General features: G+C 45.2%; 1 protein-coding gene across 17 annotated transcripts in view; it reads right to left on the bottom strand.

The window, feature by feature from the left end:
- CUX1 (cut like homeobox 1) overlaps positions 1–20,671 on the bottom strand; it is a gene marked incomplete at both ends in the record, with an annotated part of 398,444 nt that overhangs the window by 173,597 nt on the left and 204,176 nt on the right. For all 17 annotated transcript variants that reach the window (XM_080702661.1, XM_080702646.1, XM_080702647.1 and 14 more), the window contains one exon: positions 5,188–5,266. In XM_080702661.1, coding sequence (XP_080558787.1) covers positions 5,188–5,266 — 79 coding nt within the window. The remainder of the gene's footprint in view (positions 1–5,187; positions 5,267–20,671) is intronic.

Here is a 20,671-nt window from a genome sequence, read left to right as displayed (position 1 = left end):
ATAAGTTTTTTGAACTATATTCTCTATGAAGAAGCATCTATCATTCAGAAGCTTCTGTATGTCCTCCAGGACCCCAGCTACCACTGCAGCAAGGTAATCCTCCGTCATGCAGGCCCTCTGCCCGGGGGGATTATTTAGAGTCCTTCTGACTATGGTGAGTGTTGTGGTCTGGATGCTGCAGTGCGAGGCCACTGGAGGTATATCCTCTTGGCTTGGCTCAGCTTTGCTGGTCCACACTCTTCCCATGTGGGAGCTCCTTCCTATGCTCGCTCCTCATATGCTACTCTTTCTGGTCATACACCTGCTGTCTGCACATTCTTCTGGCTACACTGAGTGCCCATTCCAGGGCAGCTGCCCTTGGCCCTGCTTTATCCTCCTATCCAACACTCACCACTTGGTGGGCTTTGCCAGTGATATACTTATCAAACCAAAATTCAATCAATATTTGTGTAATTTTTTCCCCAGTACTGAGAATTAAACCGAGGGCACTGTATCACTGAGCTGATATCCCCAGCCCTTTTTATTTTGACACAGTATCTTGTTAAGTTGCCCAAGCTGGTCAGAAACTTGCCATCCTCCTACATTCACTTCTTGAGTAGCTGGAATTACAAGCATGTGCCCCCATGCCTGGTGTATAATTAATTACTTCTTAATGTCCATATTCTTTCCTGACTTTACAGTCCTTGAGGGTAGCAATCTCAGGCACTGACTTAGTGATACCAGAGAGATAAGGATCACAAGAGTGTGGAAGAGCACGGTTTGGCTAAAAGGGGTTATTTCCAATAAAAAGTGTCTGAAAGTACTCTCAAAGTTAATTAAGAACAAGGAGTGATCTGGTGGCAGGTGACAAACTTAATATCAGGTCTTAACACTGTGACTGTTCAGGCAACAAAAGTTCAATGCTATCATGTATTTAAATGTTTAGTCAGTGTTATTACTGTGAAGGAGATTTTGGAAATAATGTAATTAGGATTTTGGATAAAGAAGATGAAGAAGAAAGGACCCAGAAATGGCTCAGCTTTCTCTTTTTGACCAGCAAAGTCAGACCATGGAAGGAGCAGTGGCAGGGGCTGTGGGTTGGGCTGGAGGGAGATCCCACGCTCAGGCTTATGAAGGCGGGATGCCAGTAGGACGGCTGTTGAATGGAACACAGATGCTGGACGTCAAGTACTGGCCACAGACCGAAAGCCTCAGAAATGCATGTGTGCCGGTTGGACAAAGCCCGAATGCTAAGTGTGTATAAATGTCTATGCAGGCACTTAAATCTTTATAGAGTGACACACAGCAAAATGAGAGTTCAGAGAGCTATTAAACTGCTACAAGTGCAATGAAAAGATACATTTTGTTCTCTTGCAAATGACACTGTCTAATGCTCCTAGTGCTCTGGGGTGCTCAACCTCAATGGGAATGTCAATCTCCTGAGTTGGGTTCACTGTGAACAATTAAAGCCTGAGTCTGAAAAAACTCAAGAGCCCATTCTGAAGAAACACTTTGGTCCATTAATTTATGCATTCGTTTGACAAATATTTATGGATTTTCTGCATTATGGAATGCACTGGGGTAGACACTAGAGAAATTATTAGGGACAAGACTACACTGCCTCAGTCTGCTCAGCCAGAAAGGTTACAGTCACCAAGTACAGTCAGGTACCCATGAGGGGTGCATTCTGAGAAACATGTCCTTAGATTCTGTACACATGACATACACTAAGCTAGCTAGGACACATCCCCAGGCAATAGATTTTACAGAGCCACCATGATATATGTGGTCTATCACTGACTGAAATGTCACTTATGCAGCATATGACTACAGTTAAAACAGAAGTGAGCACAGGGTCCTGGGCTCAGAGTGTGTGCCAAATGCATAGGTGTGTATGTGTGTTTGTGTGTGTGAGTGTGACAAAGAGAGGGAGAGGGAGAGATGTCAGAGCCAGACCTAAGAAATCCAGGTGGACCTGTGTCAGGAAGCAGTGTCCCCACAAGTTCATCAAGAGAGATTAGCACTAGAGACGCCATGGCCACCTGCAGTACAGAATGGGTCAGAAGGTAGGCAGACTCATGCATTGGTCTAAATCATGGAATGGATGCAGGAATTGGGATAAAGAGAAGATGGGACAGAGAGACACATTCTGGAGGTGGGATGGCCAGAACCTGGTTATCCTGATGTGAGCAACTGGATGGGAGGCAGTACTGTTCTCTACGAGGAACACTTAGAAAGAGGAGCATTTCCCTTGCACATGCTGGGTGGGTGCAGGTGCCTATGAGCTGCACCAGCAGGCAAGTCCAGGTGGCAGCTGGACGTGCAGGCCAACAGTCAGAGATGAGAACTGGGCCTGAGATAATGCATCCAGTCAGCAGCATGCCCTTCTGAGAACTGTTGCTGAAGACTGTTGAGGGCGAGAGGCTTTGCTCACCTAACATGTCTAGCCGTTCACTGTGTCATATCTGTCGTGCACCAGGTAATGGACGCCGAGCAACAGAGCAAAGCCCTGTCCTCCAGGAGCACTCTCTTTAACAGGATTGATAGATCAGAAGTGAGAAAACACACAGATAAACAAGATTTCTGGGGGGTCAGGTGTGAGTGGGGCTGACTTGGTTGTTTTTCGCCAGTCTCAGCCTGGGTGGGACTCGGGTTTCACCTCTTCCTGGGGCGGGCTGGCTGCCCCTTCTCCCTGGGTTCCTGGAGCAGAGCCATGGGACACATAGCTAAAATACCTGTTAGCCTCTTCTAGTTTTCTGAGATAACGTGAATTGCTCTCTCTCTAATTTGAAGGACTCAACACCCCAGTGCTTCTGGATTCCGCTGGGTTGAAGCCTGACCCCACAGCCATGTGGCTGTCAGTAAATGCAACGCTATTGACTGGGCCCTTCCTGTAAGCTCAGCCACATGATGACTTCATCTGAGCAATAACCAGACTTCAAAACACAGGTAGAGTGCTCCAAGCACCCATCCTGCTTTTTAAGGAACTTGCAAGATCTGTCAGACCACAGCACTTGTAAGATATACATGGGGGCTGAGGGCAGAAGTGATCTACATGGAATGCAGATATATTTTCATTGACTTTATTACAATAGAAAACATCAAATCTGATTTATTCATACCATCTTAAATTTAAAATATGAACCTTAATTCTCCAGCTCCAAATGACCATTATGAAGATCATCAGCATATGAAAGTGCTTATGGTAAAATAGTAAGTGAGAAAAGCAGAATATAAATATATGCCCATGCTATGGTCAAAATTCTATCAATTTGGATCTGTACATGAACAAAGTCTGACCAAAGAGTCTTTGGCAAAGACAAAATAAGCCAATTCCCTTTCATCTAAGCCACCAACATGACAGACACTGAGCTCCTGGCTGGAACACACTCACCGGCAGCACTCTGTTCTGTGGTGACAGGAGCTTCTGGGCACAAGAAGGATCAGAACCCCTGAGCAGGAGGAACGACCCAAAGAACAGAGTGGACTCTTGGGGACAGAAAGCTCCATTTATCAAAGCCCAAGCTGAAGAATTTTTCTTGTAAACTCTTCATTTCTGGAGTCAGTGTGCATATGACATAGTTCAGAAAGAACATTCTCAGACATCGCCTTACATATAAGAAAACATAAGTGATGTTCACCAACCTGCTTGCACCTGAGGAACAGTACACCTTGGGCACCAAAGGACTCATTTACAGTGAAGCAAGATCCTGTGAGCTTTGCTCTGAGTCTTCAGGAAACCCCTAGTCAGATACAAACTCTTGCAAAAAGGATTAAGGCCAGAACTTAAAGTTAAGAGCAATTCTGAGGCAACAGAAGGTTATAACAAAGAAAGCTTTCTCCACTAGTAGCTATTTCCCCAAACTGTTCCCTTCTACACAGATGAGAAAACAGAACTAATAGAAAAAGAAATGTGATCAAGACTGCATAATAAGCCTGTGACAGGAGAACCTGAATCTCCCCATTCCCTATCCAAAGTGCTTTCTCCCTCCGTTGTTTGGTGTGGCGTGCATTAACCCAGCTCCAAGATGGGGACAGCACAGCCCATGGTGAGCATGAATTAGAGCACATGTATAGGCACAGAGGAAACCTCTTGTTTTAAAGTAGTCTAGCGATAGCAATGATGTTCAGAGAATTACTACTAAAAGAAAACATGCCACTTGACTTGTTTTGCCTTGTCAGCAGATGATATTTATGTGACTTGTCAAATTTCCTGATCGGAGTCTCTCCAGGACTGAGCTGAGACCCGTAAGATTGTGTCCATCACTTCCTAGAGATTCTAAGTCATCGAGGGCAGAAGAATGACAAACAGATGAGAGGTCTCAAGACACCCTAAAATCCACACTTCTCTTCTTCAGTGGCATTTCTAAAGCATCAGCACACACACATCAATTCTACACTCTTTGCTGCATGCAGCATTGGTGTTATAGCCACAGATATTTGGGTTTCTGTATTTGCAGAAGTACCAGCCAGAGCTCATGTGATTTTTTTTTTCCCCCCTAGTACAAGGATGGAACCCAGGGACTTTTTACCCCTGGGCTACCCTCCCAGACCTATTTTTATATTTTATTTGGAAACAGGGTCTCACTAAGTTTCTGAGAGCCTCACTAAGTAGCTTGAGGCTGGCTTCGAATCTGCGCGATCCTCCTGTCTCAGCCTCCCAAATACTGGGATTAAAAGTGTGAGCCACCACGTCCGGCTTGGGAGCTCATGTGATTTTTGTGTGTGTGTGGTACTGGGGTTCCTAGAAGCCCATCTACCTCCGGGCTATAGTCCCAGACCTATGTAATATTTTTATTTGGAAACAGGGTCTCTTAAGCCAGTGCGGCTGGCTTCGAACCTGTGTGATCCTGTCTCCGCCTCCCAAGCACGGGGATTACAAGCATGCACCACCACGCCCGGCCTTCATGTGATTATTTTATTTTTTTGTTATATATATATTTTAATTTTTTATTGGTGTATTATATTCATACATCATATTGGGGTAAAAAAAAACTTGTGTGTACATACATGTACACATCATGTGATTATTTTAACAAATGCATTGAATTTCATGGAAATTTATGTTTGACGGATTCATGTTCCTGGGACTCTCTGATTTTCCTGGAGAAAATTGCTCTGATAGCCCATTTTGCTTAGGAAAGATGGGAAGAATGAACTTGAGACCCAGCAACTCACTGGATATGTGGCCACCAGTGCCAGGCTTACCTGGAACGTCGATCAATCTTTTGTAGACATTCAAGAAGGCTGCCTCAGCTTCTTTGCTTCTTTTACTCAGTGCATCAATCTGAAAGGGAAGGAAAGAAAAAAAAGCAAAGAGCTCAAAATTTGCTAAGAGGCAATTTAAAAATCATTCTATATGAATCCTCACAGCAAGTGGAATGTTATTCTTCATGAAGATGCTTTACAACTAGGCTTCCACCTTTTAGAGCAAGTACCCGCAACAAGGCCAGAAGGAGAAAGTCTACATGGTCTGAACTGAGAATAAACAGGGAGGAGCAGTGCTTGGAGCAGGAAGCCCTTTGCAATGTGAGAAGGACCACTGGGCGGGGCTTTCCATATGGAGCCCTTCCTGGATTCTTTCCTCCTCACCCAAGTATTGACTAAGAGCTGACCATATGCTAGACACTGAGCTGGCAACGGGGCAGGGAGAGACAGCACCTACCTCGGGAGCTCAGGAATGGGTGGGAGAAACAGGTATGTCAACAAGCTATTAAATCCCAGCTGGGACTGTGCTAAGTAGATAGTGCCATGGGGACTTGGAGAAAAGGGCATCAAGGAAAGTTAAGGCCCTTTAAGCAGAGTCCTCAAAAATATCACCAGGGTGGACAGACAGTCAAGATGCTGTCTATAATGGAAAAACATACTGAGAGCAAAATTCTTAAATCTGAAATTGAGATACTCTTTAAGAATTTTATGAGCCGGGTTCAATGGCATATGCCTATTATCCTCATATTTGGGAGGCTGAGACAGTAGGATTGTAGGTTCAAGGTCAGCCTCAGCAACTTACCAAAGGCCCTCTTTCAAAATAAAAAATAAGAAAGGGTGTGGGAAGTATAACTTGGAGGTAGAATGTCCCTGGGTTCGATCCCCAATTAAAAAAAAATCTATGAAAGTCAGGGATACCTAGAACACACACATACACACATAGTTATACATCTTAGGACCCTCACACGCCCACTTGTGTTCCAGCCATGGGATACAGGGGATCAGCAAGTGTCTACTAGAGGGAACACGGACATATGTGTAGGAGCCGTGGGGTGATGAGACTGAATAGGTAAATGAGGTCTGATAATAAGAGGCTGTCAGTGCGTGTGGAGGGGGATAACTTTATCATCTGGGCATTGGTCAAAGAAAGAATAAAGAAGTGGCAGGAAGGTCAGTGGTTGTAAATACTGAGAAGAGGCCAACTAGGGAATGTCTAGCGCCCTAAGCCAATGTGAGGCATGAGACAACATGAGCCAAGAACACTGCCATGTTTCCAGCTTAGGCAGTTGGTGAGCTTCTGGAATGGTGGCCGAGACCAGCATGTCTCATGAACTGACCCTTGCGTTGTGCTCATTTCCCCAGTGTAGGTGTACACTCACTAAAGAAAGGCGAGGTAGGAAACCCCCCAGGGTGCAGGACATGCTTCCTCCCAGTCTCCAGTTGTTGGATATCTTGCTACAGTATTTAGCTCACATAACCCAATCGCTGAAACAACAGATCATTTCTATACTGAACTTGCAAGATTTTACATGCACAAAGTTCATATTGGCTCAGGGAAAGGATTCCAAATTATATATTCCTCCTGTCCCCTCATAGAATTATGCTGTCTCCAAAGTTACTAAAGAGGCAAAGGATGTGCTTAATTACAGGCTCTCTCGCCTGTGCCACCCTGCAACCTGTCAAGGGCTGAAGGAGGCTACCTGATTAAGGAGGGTGAGCTGGCGAGGAGTGGGGGATCCAGGCTCCTGAGGTCTGAGAAAATCTGATGCTGAACAGGTAAGCACAATATAAGCCTTGCTAACTTCCAACCAGCTGTGCTCCCACGCTCCAATCTCAACTCAGCTATACTCCTGCACCCAAAATAAGATTGTGATTAGGTGTTCAGCGGGGTTTGTGTGTGTGTGTGGGGGGGGGGTTAGAAGAACCTAAAAAGGCTATTAATATAAGACAGATCTCTCTTACTAGTACTACTATTGTTGTTGTTATTATTATTATATTATCATCATCATTATTATTATTATTTTCATGGTACTGAGGATTGAGCCCAGGGGTACTCTACCATTGAACAACATATTTCCCCAATCTTTAATTTTTAAGACACGGTGTCCCTAAGTTGCTGAGGCTGGCCTCAAACTTGTGATCCTCCTGTCTCAGCCTCCCAAGTTGCTAGGATCACAGAAGATCTCTGTTCTTTCTTTTTTTCTTTCTTTCTTTCTTTCTTTCTTTTTTTTTTTTTTTTTTTTTTTTTGGTGGTACTGGGGTTCCTGGAAGCCCTTCTACCTCTGGGCTATACTCCCAAACCTATTTTATACTTTTTATTTGGAAACAGGGTCTCGTAAGCCTGCACAGCTGGCTTCAAACCTGCGCGATCCTCCTGTCTCTGCCTCCCAAGTGCAGGGATTACAAGCGTGCGCCACCACACCCAGCTTCTCTTCAGTTTTTTAAAAATAATTAAAAAATACAGCCGGGTGTGGTGGCGCATGCTTGTAATCCCAGTACTTGGGAGGCTGAGACAGGAGGATCGCACAGGTTCAAAGCCAGTCTCAGCTACTTAGTGAGGCTCTCAGCAACTTAGTGAGACACTGTTTCCAAATAAAAGATGAAATTGGTCTGGGAGTATAACCTGGAGGTAGGAAGCCCCTGGGTTCCATGCCCAGTACCACCACCAATAAATAAATTATATATATATATATATATATATATATATATATATATATATTAAAAATATATAGTTGAAATAATGACAAAGGAAAACTAGAGACAGAATGTGGATTGGTGGTTGGCTAGGGCTGGGTGAGAGATGGGGAGAGGGGAACCATTGAAGGATGCCTATTAAGGGAGGTAGAGCTCTTTGGGGGGAAATAAATAGGTCCTATGACTGTTTGTGGTGATAGACCACTTTGTGAATATATAGAAATTTAATAAATTGCAAGCTAAATGGGTAAATTATATGGTATAATGAAATTATACATCAATAAACGGTTTAAAAATGAATGTATTTGAGCCGGGTGTGGTGGTGCACGCTTGTAATCACGCTTGGGAGGCTGATACAGGAGGATCCCACAGGTTCTAAGCCAGCCTCAGCTACTTAGTGAGGCTCTCGACAACTTAGACCCTCTTTGCAAATAAAATATAAAATAGGTCTGGGAGTACAGCTCGGAGGTATAAAGCCTCTGGGTTCCAACCCCAGTACCACCAAAAGAACCCAAAAACAAACGCAAACAAACAAGTATTTAAAATGAGATTACATATAAATTTTTGTATTGTGTTTTCTTCCTCTAACACATATCTTCTTCAACAGCTAATACAAATTTTGGAAAATGTCTTATTAGCACCATTTCAAATGCACTTAACTACCACATGCATAGGTGTTTGAAGTACAAATGGATTCGGATTTGGAATGTCTGGAAAGCGCCCTGAGCGCCTGGCTGCTCTGGAGCTGACACTTAGAGAGGGTCCCTCGCTTCCCAGGTATTCGCCCTGAGGTATCAAGGTGGCTGCCCTTTCCGTAGGAAAATGATAGAATCTGGAGGCTCCTACAGAAGCCTCACTCCTGTTTTGGTTGTTTATGAGCATTTAGGGGTGGCAGCCAGGGCTGGTCCTCTACACAGCACACAGCAGGACTGTGATGGACTGGAGTACTCATCACACAAGCTGTGAATATGACCTTATTTTAAGAAAGGTTTTTGCAGGTGACCAAGTTAAGTTGAAGTCATCAACATAGGCCCTAATCCAGTATGATCTTATAAAAAGAGAAAATTTGGACAAAGAGGTAGACATGTACACAGGGAAGATGACACGAGAAGAAGGTAGAGACTGGGGTGATGTGTCTACATGTTAAAGGATGACAAATGTGGCCAGCAAACACCAATGGCTGGCAGAGGGGCCTAGAGCAGAAGACTCCTTCCTCACAACCCACACAAGGAACCAGTCCTGCTCACACCTCGACCTCGGCTTTCTGCCTACCAGCACTGTATGTGAGACCATTTCTGGTTGTTTAGGCCACTCTACTTATGGTACTTTGTTATGACTGCCCAGGAAAATAAAACAGAAGCCATGATTCGGAGCCTTCTTCCCTTCCTCTCTCCCACAAATGCAAGGAAATTTAAATACAATCCCCAGAGGCTTAGGGCAGGTCAATGGGTTTAATCAACTCATTGAGCAACTGGACTATGACTTTTCTTAGGAGATGCTGAATATTCATTCTACCAGGCAGAATTTCTGCCTGATGGGATTCCTCCACCCCTTGTAGGATTTTAAAACTATTTGGAAGAATTTCTGGGAGATGGCATACTAAGGACTTAAACCAAGGACATTCTAACTACCTCTAACAGTCTAACTACTCTAACTACCTCCAGCTCTTTTTATTTTTGTTTTGAAACAAGGTCTCACCAAGTTGCGGAGACTGGCCTTGAACCTGAGATCCACAACTCTTTAGCATCTCAAATACCGGGATTATATCAGGCTGAAAGAATATTTGAGTCTGAGAATTTGGACGCCCGCTCTGCTTGCTCACTTTTTGGGTTCCTCCCCACAGCCACTGCAGGCAAAGTCTCAGAGTTTGTGTTCTGTTCTGTCTCCCTGAACTGGCTCATCTTTCCTGTGGTGGCTTTTCCCTCTCACTGTCCATGTTCATGAGCTCATTCCTGTGTCTCAGCTTTCCTTTACTCAAAGAGCCCTCCTGGCATCTCCTTTCTGCAGAGAACACCTATGTGTGCTTCAAGACGCAGTGCCAGCTCCACTTCCTGCAGATGTGGGTACCAGGTTCCCTGCAGCTGGCAGGGCTCTGAGTGTAGAAGAAGGAGAGTGTGCCCAGGCACTGGGGTCTGGATAGGTGCCTCTGAATGCCAGCTCCACCCTGTGACAGTATCCACCTGTCAGGGCTGGGAGAACAAATAAGCTAACACGGGAAAGGAAGCACTCAATGATGGCATACGACATTGACTTTGTGCCATGAGAGAGCTTTCCTCCAGGTGTCTATGCAGCTGCAAGCCAATAAGTGGGGCCCTTTTGCTAGGAAAGGGACTGTGGGGCACAAGCTTCCGTCTACCCCGCTGCCTTCACAGTGCTCAGCCCATGGTGCTGGCCTGGGAGGTGGAAGCCATTACACAAGGGGAGGTTTGTGATGAGAAGAGGCTCAGGCTGAGGTCTGAAAGCATGGGGTATGGAATTGGGAACCCAGGATAATAAGGTGGGTTTTTCATGAGTACAGGTGATACTGGGGTTCTTCTGCATACCGTCTCCACCCCTATAAATCCATCGCAGAGAAGTGCCAAGGGCAGAGAGAGGCCACTTTGGTGACAGAACTCAGGCAGATCCTGGACCACTCAGCCCTGAATGTGGCGCAACCTACCTGCTCCAAGGGCCCAGCCTACTTTTGAGGCTCACCTCCCACCACCTCCCACTCCAGCCACATCTGGTCACTCCCTGTTCGCTGAATACAAGAGTCATTTCCACTCAGCCTAGAAGGCGCCTACTTGGAATGTTCCCTGATCCTCAGGGCTCAGCATGGACTCACCTCCTGGCTGAGGGCCACTCCCACTAGCACAGGTGACTGTCCTGGAGGGCCAGGATCACAGAGAGGGTTTGTTTCCCCAAGAGAGTCTGAATCCTTGAAAGCCCAAACTGCACTGTAGTCACAGCCTTTGCTCCCAGGGCTGGCACACAGTAGGCAGATAAGACAGGTTCATGGTGTGAATGGGAATCCGCCTCCACTGGCCACTGTCTAATCTGCACAAGCAAGCAGGCAGATCTGGATCCTCATGAACATGCCTAATAGGTAAAGAGCTTTGAGTGTGATGTGCATGTTTCCCATGCTGTGACACGAAAATGCCACTTGGCTGGCCACAGCCTGCTGGGAGTGCCTCCCCACCCCACTCCATGGTACCCTCCACATGTTCTCCCATGGGAGTGGGTCAGCAAGATGCCTAGCAGTTTCTACCGCACAGTCCTTGGGTTGAACAGCTATCCCTTCGGCACTGTCACTTTCAATGTTGAGTGTGGTTTTTTTGTGTAATGAGAATTGTATTTAAAGATAAATGTCTATATGAAGGCATTTTATTTGAAATCTCAATCATTGTTTGCTTATGGTACTCTAAAATGCTCAGTCTGGGTTTAGAGAATGAGTTCATAAAATACCACTGGAGAGCCCTGAGGCTTAGAAGGGGGAGAAAGTGCCAACTACTTGGGTGGCAGCAGAGTTGTTCTGTGGGGGTTTCAGTGTTATCACCCCTTCTCCCTGCCTACCCACTCACCCTTGAGAGAGGCCCTGTGACTTGGGGTATAGAGTACCTTCCAGGTGGGTGTTTCTACAAGAGAAACCCTGTGACTTGGGGTATACAGTACCTTCCAGGTGGGAGTTTCTACAGCCAGAGTTGCTCTGGCCCATGGCATGTAGATGATAATGCTATAGACTACCCCTGGGTATGGTTTAGCCTTTGAACTCATTCTCTCTGCTGGGAGAACAGCATGACCTAATTAATCAAAGCAACTTCTTCCACTGGGACTTTTGGAGGAAGACAACACATGGTACCAGTCACAGTCAACATAGGGTATGAAAAGACAGTATTTTGTTGCCACAGGACACAAAGATTTGGGATTGTTTGTTACTGCAGCATAATCCAGCAAAAGCTGACTATGTCAGCTCTTAATTCCATTACAGGTCATCTCTCTAAAGAGGTGGCACAAAGTAAAAATAAGGAATGGACAACCAATATCTGGAGGGCCACAGGATTTCTTTTGTTTACTCTGAACTTGACTGTGAATTTCTGTTAGGGGGAAGATGGTGCACTGGAAATCAGAGTACCAGGTTTGCTCCAACATGTATTTTGGGATTCTGAGCTAGCCACATAGCCTCTTTGAATCTTATATTCCACATCTAGGAAAAGAAACAGTGAAGATGTTTGTCAGGAAGGAACTCTGGAAGGATGCAGAGCAATCCACAAGCTGATGCTCTGTGTTGGTGACTATCACTAACCCCAGCTGTGCTCAGGAGGAGAGCTGTGCAGGATCATCTAAGCTGTGTCCAATTTTTTTTTTTTTTTTTTTTTTTTTGGTGGTGGTACTGGGGTTCCTGGAAGCCCTTCTACCTCCGGGCTACACTCCCAGACCTATTTTTGAAACAGGGTCTCTTACGCCAGCACGGCTGGCTTTGAACCTTGCGCGATCCTCCTGTCTCTGCCTCCCAAGCGCGGGGATTACAAGCGTGCGCCACCACGCTCGGCTTATGTGTCCAAATTTTGGAAGGTCCATGAAAGAAGAATCTACAGGCTTAGTGCATCAGTTAGTATACAAAAGAAATCATCTAACACTGTCGCAAAAAGCATTGGCAATGAGCTGATACACCTCCTTAGAGTATACTTGTGCCTTAAAATGACATCGCTGTACAAAGTAAGCCACCTGTGATCAAAATCGACTTCAGAATAATTCAGAATTACTATCTTGCTTCTTCTTTGATATTTCAGTCTTAAGTGAACAGCCTTCTCTGCAACCTTTCCTCGTCACTGAGTGAGTTGTGACCCCACAGTGGCCCTGAATCTCTGTCCCAGAACACAGAAAAAGTTATGTTCACCTTACCTTAATGGTTTCTTTATCAATAGCCTAAAACCCACAGTCCTTTGGCTGGGACTCAGAGCCCTTCATGACATGACACCAGCTTCTCTTGCCACCAAATCCCACCACTGGGTATGTTTTTGCACACCAGCCTCAGGCTTCTCAACATCATACCCCTCTCATGCCTCTGGGTCTTTCATATTAGTTCCTTTTCCAGAAATGCTCCTCATCCCTGCCCCTGGGAGAATTCCAGTTCTGACTTCCTGAGCAGCTCTGAGAGGCACCTCCTTTGTGGGGGTCTTCCTGGCTTTGTCAGGCACAGCTGCTCATTTCTGCCACCTGAGTACTCTGTAAATCCTTCTGCTCGTGTTCTACCTGGCCATGTGACTCACTTCCATGGAGCCTCTTCCCACTGCCCTGTGGTCCACACTGGGTCAGGTTGAAGCACCTTCCTTCCCATTCCCCAACAGGCGAGGGCCTTCCATGGGTCAGTGCAGGCAGTGTGTCTGCTCAGCGAAGGGGGCAGGGGACCTGGTAGAGAAGACTGCACAGGCCAGAAGCCCCCTCACACTCACTCTTGAACTCTACAGTCTGGTTGTTTCAGAAGGTCACAGTGAGGAAGGCAGTTCCTTGGAACTAAAAGCTTCAAGAAAGTACCCTAAGTACTCCCCGAGGATGTGACGACACCTTGGCATTGCACCCTAGTGCTGGTTTTCTACCCGCCAGCCTACTCTAGTCTATAAAGTGGGAAGCTGTGAGACAGAATGACAAGAACCAGGCTGCGGGGGAACTTAGGGAAGTAGAGACTGCCCAGTCAGAGCAGGAGAGCCTGGGAAGGCAGGTCGATGGCTGAGGGCGAGAAGACAGGAAGCCGGGGCTAGGATGCCTATCTGACATCGTCTCTAACACAGGGGAAACAAGACTTCTTGGGGCTTTTTGTAAGCAGCAAGGAATGTATACAAAGTGCCTGAAGCTGAGCCTAGTACTTGAAAGGCACAGAACACACTGGAGCTATTTATTATTATAAATGACACTATGATGGAAAAGTGGTGGCCCCAAAACCTCACCTGACAGGGTCTATGTGCTTCACTGTTGCACAGTGAAGAGGGTAAGACTTATTTGCACTCTGGGCTACTGTAGGCTTCAGGATACCCATGGAACATTCCATGTGCCCCACGACAGGCTGGTGGGCCCGCTCAATGTGAGGCACATATAGAAGCAATAACATGGGCTTTTACAGGGTTCTGGAATCCCCCAAAACATATGGAACAGCAAGGCTGGTCTCAAATGCTCTATACAGTAAGTAGCTGCCACTTTTTAAGTGCTGTGCACGTTGGAGTGGAAAAGGATCCTCTTCCCAGGCTGGGATCAGGCCTTACCAGGCATGGTGGTGGACAGGCCAGGGCCAGCACGTGGCTGCCTGTACTGCTGTGCTGCCTGAGCCACTGCAACATGGGGAGAGCACATCTTAGTTGCTGTGAAGATCAGTCATTGTGGTCCTTGACAAACAGTTTAGACATTGCCATGTTGGCAGCTCTGCTTCTCAGACATGGAGGCTGATTGAGGTGCTCAGTGCCAGACCCCTAAGTACTCCCCAGGGATGTGGCGACACCCCAGCACTGCACACTAGCGCTGGTTTGGGGGCCTGAGAAGAGTGTGTGCTATGAAGAAAAGACAGGTGGGTTTGGATCTGGTTCTGGCAAACACGTGCTGCATGGTCTAGAGAAAGGTAACTTGAATGAACTAAGACTTGGTCTCTTCATCTGCCTGAGCTGCCACGATTATGAAATGAGAGACCTTCCCACTCCAGCCATGTGGCACAGACAACCCGAACTCGGCATGTTCTTTCTACTGTGTTAGAGGCTGTCCTCCTCACTGGCAAACCAAGTAGGAGGCCAAGAGGCTTAAAGTCCTGGGGGGCTTAGACACTAAATGTTTGAGACACACAGTGGCAACGGCATGCTCAGGAACAATCTACCAGCCTATACCCCAGGAATTTACAAGCCAGTGACTTATAAATAAGCACAGACCATTAAGAGAATTTCCAGATCAATGTGCTTTGCCAGGCCATACACTCCAGAGATCGGCAAGAGCAGCAAGCAGGAGAGACCAGTTCTGCCTTACTCTTAGTCTGGCTGCAGGGTTTTCTCAAGAACAAAAGTTAGTGTGTAGAATCTCAGGGAATGCCAGAAGTCACTGAGAATGACCAAGGTCCTGCCCCAAACAAAAATGCAACAGGCGAAAGCTTCAGCATTCTAATTTTATCTGAACATGACCATGTAAAAGGAACACACAAGTCTTTTTGGGGGGAAGTGGCAGAAAGCCTAGTAATTACCTGTCCATTTTGTTTTTGGCAAAGGCCTAGCCCTGCTATTGGTTTGACAGTTCTGCAAGAAAGGAGACAAGAGAGGACCTAAGCACCATGAGGCCCTCTCCCAGCATGCTGGCCGCCTCTGAAGTGATCCAGACAGGAGGAAAACTGGAAATGAGTGTGGGAGCCCAACTACCACCACTAGCTTGGTTTCTCAAGGTCACGTTCCTTCCTGGTTTCCAACTCGCAGTATGGTGTTCAGTGTGGCCAAATCCAACCCACAAGACCTCATCACGGAGCACTGAGCAGGATTTATTGGAGCAGGAGAACAAATTCCTCAGGGCTCCCAGTCATAAGGACGATGCGGGGTAGACCTGTGTAATGATGCAAAACTGTTTCTGGTGGAAAATGAGGTATCCCTTAATCATTCCCTTCACCCTGCCAAGTTTCTAAGAGATGAAGACAGGAGAGGCCTGGAGGAAGAGGATGCTATGGAGAATGGGAGGGGAGAGGAGGGTGTGCAGCAGAGGACAGTGCAAGAATAGTAAAGATAATAAAAACCTATCCTCCTGTGCCACTAACAAAGCCCTTCCGTCACCATTGACATTCTGGCTGTCAATGCAAATCTGAAGGGCTGTCATGGGGAAGGATTAGCTGTCTCTCTCTACCCAGAGCTCAAGGAGAACCAGGAGGTAAAAGCTACAGGAGGGCAGATCATAGCTTAAACAGCAGGAAGCCTCTGCATACAGCAGGTCTCTGAAAGGTAGGAGGTGCCGGCTGTCTATCTCACTTGCTAGCTCACTCATTCCTTTACTCTGGCAACAAAATCATCCAAGGAGTGGCTACCATGTGCAAGGTGGGGTCCCATTCTTTCCTAGTGGGCTAAAGCCTTTTCTCCCTTATAACTACAGATAAATCCCAGCAGGGTTGTGGGAAAGGTCTCCTAGAAGATGAATGCCCGGGATTTTAAAACACTATTTTTTTTTTACTAGATAATATGTATGTTGAGTAAAAAAAAATATTCAAGGTATGAAGACATACAGTATTTAAACACAACAATCTGAAAGTGAAATTAAGAAAAACAATTCCGTGTATAATAGTATAAAATACGTAAAAATAATTCAGTAAAACATGTATAAAACTTGTTCTGTGAAAATCATAAACCACTGTTGAAAGAAGCTAAACTAAATGCAAGTCTCTCCTGGACTGAAGATTTAATATCGCGAGGATGGCAATAGTTAGCAAGCTGATTTACAGATGTACAGATTCAATGCAATGCCCATCACACCCTAGCTGGCTTCACCACAGAAACTGACAAATTGATTCTAAGATTCATATGGAAATGCAAGGGATCCAAAGTAGACAAAGACAATCTTGAAAAGAAAAACAAAGCTGAAGAACCACACTAGTGAACTTCAAAACTTATTAAAAGCTTATAATATTAACCAAGGTTGTGGTATTGGCATAAGGACAAATATACAGACCAATGAAAGAGAAATGAGAGCCCAGAAAGAAACGCTAACATTATGATCAATTTTTTTTAATATAAGAATGACAAGATGCTGGGCGTGGTAGTGCACGCTTGTAATCCCTGTGTTTGGGAGGCGGAGACAGGAGGATCGCGCAGGTTCGAAGCCAGCCGCGCTGGCTTAAGAGACCCTGTTTCCAAATAAAAAATATGTAATAGGTCTGGGAGTGTAGCCCGGAGGTAGAAGGGTTCCATTCCCAGTACCACCAATAAATAAATAAATAAATAAACAAATAAATAAATATTTAAAAAGAATGACAAGAACACAGAGGAATGAACAGTCTTTCAACAAACTGTACTGGGACAAGTGAGTATTCACAAGTAAATAGCCAAGTTGAATCTCTACCTGCCATCACATACAAAAGTTAGCTTTAAATGCATCAATGGCCCAAATGTAAGAGCTAAAACTATGAAACTCTTAAACAAATGCACACACAGGTATAAATTTTCAAGACCTTGGTTTTAGCAATGACTTCTTAAATATTATACCAAATGCACAAATAAGAAAAGAAAAAAGAGATAAAATGGACTTCATAAAAGTTAAACTTTTATGCTACAAAGAACACATCAAGAAAGTAAAAAGAAAACCTACTGGATGGAAGAAAAGTTTTGCAAACCATGTATGTAATAAGACACATATCTAGAATATAAAGACTTCTTGTAGTTCAACTATAAAAAGATAATTAACTGAGTTTAAAAATGGGCAAAAGAGCCAGGCGTGGTGGCGCAACGCTTGTAATCCCCATGCTTGGGAGGCGGAGATAGGAGGATTGCACAGGTTCGAAGCCAGCCTTGCTGGCTTAAGAGACCCTGTTTCCAAATAAAAAATATAAAGTGGATCTGGAAGTATAGCCCAGAGGTAGAAGAGTTCCATCCCCAATATCACACACACACAAAAAAAGCAAAAGATCTGAATAGACATTCCTTTAAAGATTATACACAAATGGCCAATAAGCACAAAGAAAGATAGTAAACATTAATAGTTATAAGAGAAATACAAATCAAAACCACAGTGAGTACTACCTCACCCCAACAGGATAGCCATAATCAAACAGATAATGAGACTCATTAGAAAGGATGTAGAGAAACTGGAACCTTCCTACAGTACTGATGGGAATGTAAAATGATTCAAACAAGTTGGGAAACATTTTAGCAGTTCCTCAAAATATTAAACATAGAGTTACCATATTAGCAATTCCACTCCTGGGTACATACCCAAGAGAAATATAACTACATATCCACATAAAAAGCTGTATATGAATGTTCACAACAGAATTATTCATAATAGCCCCAAAGCAGAAAACCCCAAATGGCCATCAACTGATGAATAGATAAAAAACGACACTCCATAAAATGATTATTTAGCCATAGAAAGGAATGAAGCAGTGATACGTGCTATAACACAGGTGAATCACAAAAATATGCTAAGTGAAAGATGCTAGTAATAAAAAGCTTATATAAAATTTTACTTATATGAAACGCCGAGAATGGCCAAAATCTGTAAAGACAAAGCAGATGCGTGTTTGCTTGAGGTTGGGGGTGGGACAGACAGGGAGTAACTGCTAATGGGAATGAAGTTTCTCATGGAGCTGAGAAAAATGTTTTAGAAGAAGATGGGGTGATGGTTGTACAGCTTTGTGAATATAATAAAAGTCATTTAATTGTAAAAAGAGAAGAAAACCAAAAACAAAGTATACAGTGAAAAGCATGTCTCTTTCCCATTTACGTTTACCTGTTACTCAGCTGCCTGGTCTACAGGTGACAACTCCCTAGTTCCTCTTGTGTATCTTCTCAGAAATATTTTTGTGTTGACAAGTATCTGCACATATACATTGCTTGCCCCTCCTCTTCTCTCCTCCTTTCCCTAAATCCAGTGGAATGGAACACTGCAGACCCTGCTCTGCACCTTGTGTTCTTCGTGTTCTGAAAGAAGAGGAAGGTGAGCTTCCTGTGTGGTGGAAGGGAGGGTAGGGGGACTGTGGAAGACAAGGTATTTTGAAATGGACTATCCTGTCCAGAGAAGTACATGTGAGGTGCCTTGGATCTGTGGTGCGTTAGAGCAGAGGAGGGGCTAGGGCAGAGAAGTAGAGATTACACTGTAAAGGGAAGGCCAGGGATTGTGCCAGGGGATATCAGATTTATGTCAAAAAGTCCCAGCATTTCTGAGGATGTCAATGAAAGTGACATGAAGGGACCCCTCATTTTGGGACAGCAACTCCATGGGAGGTAGAGAGAGTAGCCTGGGGAAGATAAAAAAAAAAAAATAAGCTGAGTGAGGAGGAGGAGGAAGGCAATCCAAGGGATATGGGGAAACAGAAGGTACACAGTCTGATGGTGCACAGGCTCCTCTCAGGGTTCTGGCCAGAGCTGACTAGGGCCAGAAACAGAGAGGTGACAGTGTTTGGTGATACAGGGCAACTACCCGCTATCTGAAATGCATGGTGCCAGAAGTATTTCTGAGTCTTTCCGGTTTAGGAATATTTGCATCAGCTTTGTTAAGCTGGGCATCCCTAATCCAAAAATATTAAAATCTGAAATGCTCTAAAGTCTTAAACATTTTTAACAGTCATGTTGGGCTTGGGCTATAGTGGCACATGTCTAAAATTAGGAGGCTATGACAGGAGGATTGCAGGTTTAAGGCCAGCCTCAGCAACTTAGCAAGGCCCTCAGCAAATCAGTGAGACCCTGTTTCAAAATAAAAAATAAAATAGGGCTGGGTGTATAGCTTAGAGGTAGAATGTTCCTGGGTTCAATTCTCAGTGTCCCCCTCCCCCAAAAAAGAGCATGTTGGCAAACTAAAAAAGTTTTGGATTTTGGAGCATTTCATATTTTGGATTTTGAATTAGCAATGTTCAACCTATGACACTATGTGCAGGAGGTAGAGATGCTTGACTTGTAAGATTCCCAAATTTAGGCTTCAAGGAGACACCCTGTGAGGAGAAAGGTGCTGGCCAGTGTAAAAGACTAGGATTCATCTATCCCTAAAGGGCCAGATATGGTATCTCAAAGAGCATGGACAGGGAAAGTGACATTGAGAACCCAGGAGGTGGGGCTGATGCCTGGAGGATGCTATGGTCAATAATTTGAGCTACCAGGGATCCAGTACTGTTTTCAAGCCATGATATTTAAATATCTACATAGAAAGCCTTGCTTGTGAAGGATGTTCCATTATACAGAGAAGCCGAAAGGATTTAGTCAAGGTCATGCTTGAAAATGATGTCAGGATTCAAGTCCAGCTATACCAGACTCCAATAACAGTGTTTGGTTTTCTCTGACACTCTCTACAGGACTCGAGGGGAGGCCAGGAGTATGCCAAGGGAGCAGTGCCAAACTGGAGATTCTACTCCTGCACCACAGAGGGGCTCTGGCTCAGTGGCAGCCCTTCTGCAGGGCTGCTAGGGGAGGCTCCTGCCTCCCACAGCTCTAGAAACCCCAGGAATGGTCCTGCTGATGGCCCAGTAGGTTCCTCTTATTTCACTGGAGGATGGAGTGTAATCTCACTGTTTCCCCCTCTTCTCTAACTTCTGGAGCAATTATGAGACACTTCTTAAGGTCTGTGGAATAAGCACAAGCCCTAGAGCCAGGCATTAGAGGGCAAGTTTTCAGCTCTAATGCTGATGGTTGTGTGCCTCTGAGCAAGGGTTCTTGATCTCACTGGGCCCATTTGCACCTCTCTATAAAAGTGATCATAAAACCTCACAGGGCGGGCTGCTGTGCAGATGAAATGAGACGATGGAAGCAAAATGTTTGGCACACAGCAGGAGCTGAAGAAATGTCCTTCTCTCTCCCCTTATCTGCCCCAGGGCTATGCTGGGAGTCATTGGTTTTCTGAGGAAACTGCTGCCCAGGTCAGTCTCCATTTCCTACTGGTCATGGGCCAAGGTGGACCATGCTCAACTCCTGCCCCAGTCCTGTCCCTCCAGGCTTGGGAGATGAGGACAAGGAGCAGTGCAGTGGCATGCTAGGAGGGCAGAGAGGAACTGGCTCCATCCCCCAATGAGGGGCAGCACAGTGCCACTGACTTCCTGGCTAGACACAAAAGGGTCAGGAAGCTCATCCTTAGGCACAGATGACGCAGACACAAAGCCAAAATA

Source organism: Muscardinus avellanarius (genome assembly GCF_963383645.1).
Source record: "Muscardinus avellanarius genome assembly, chromosome: 10".
Taxonomy (NCBI): domain Eukaryota; kingdom Metazoa; phylum Chordata; class Mammalia; order Rodentia; family Gliridae; genus Muscardinus; species Muscardinus avellanarius.
This window is presented reverse-complemented; position numbering and strand designations above follow the sequence as displayed.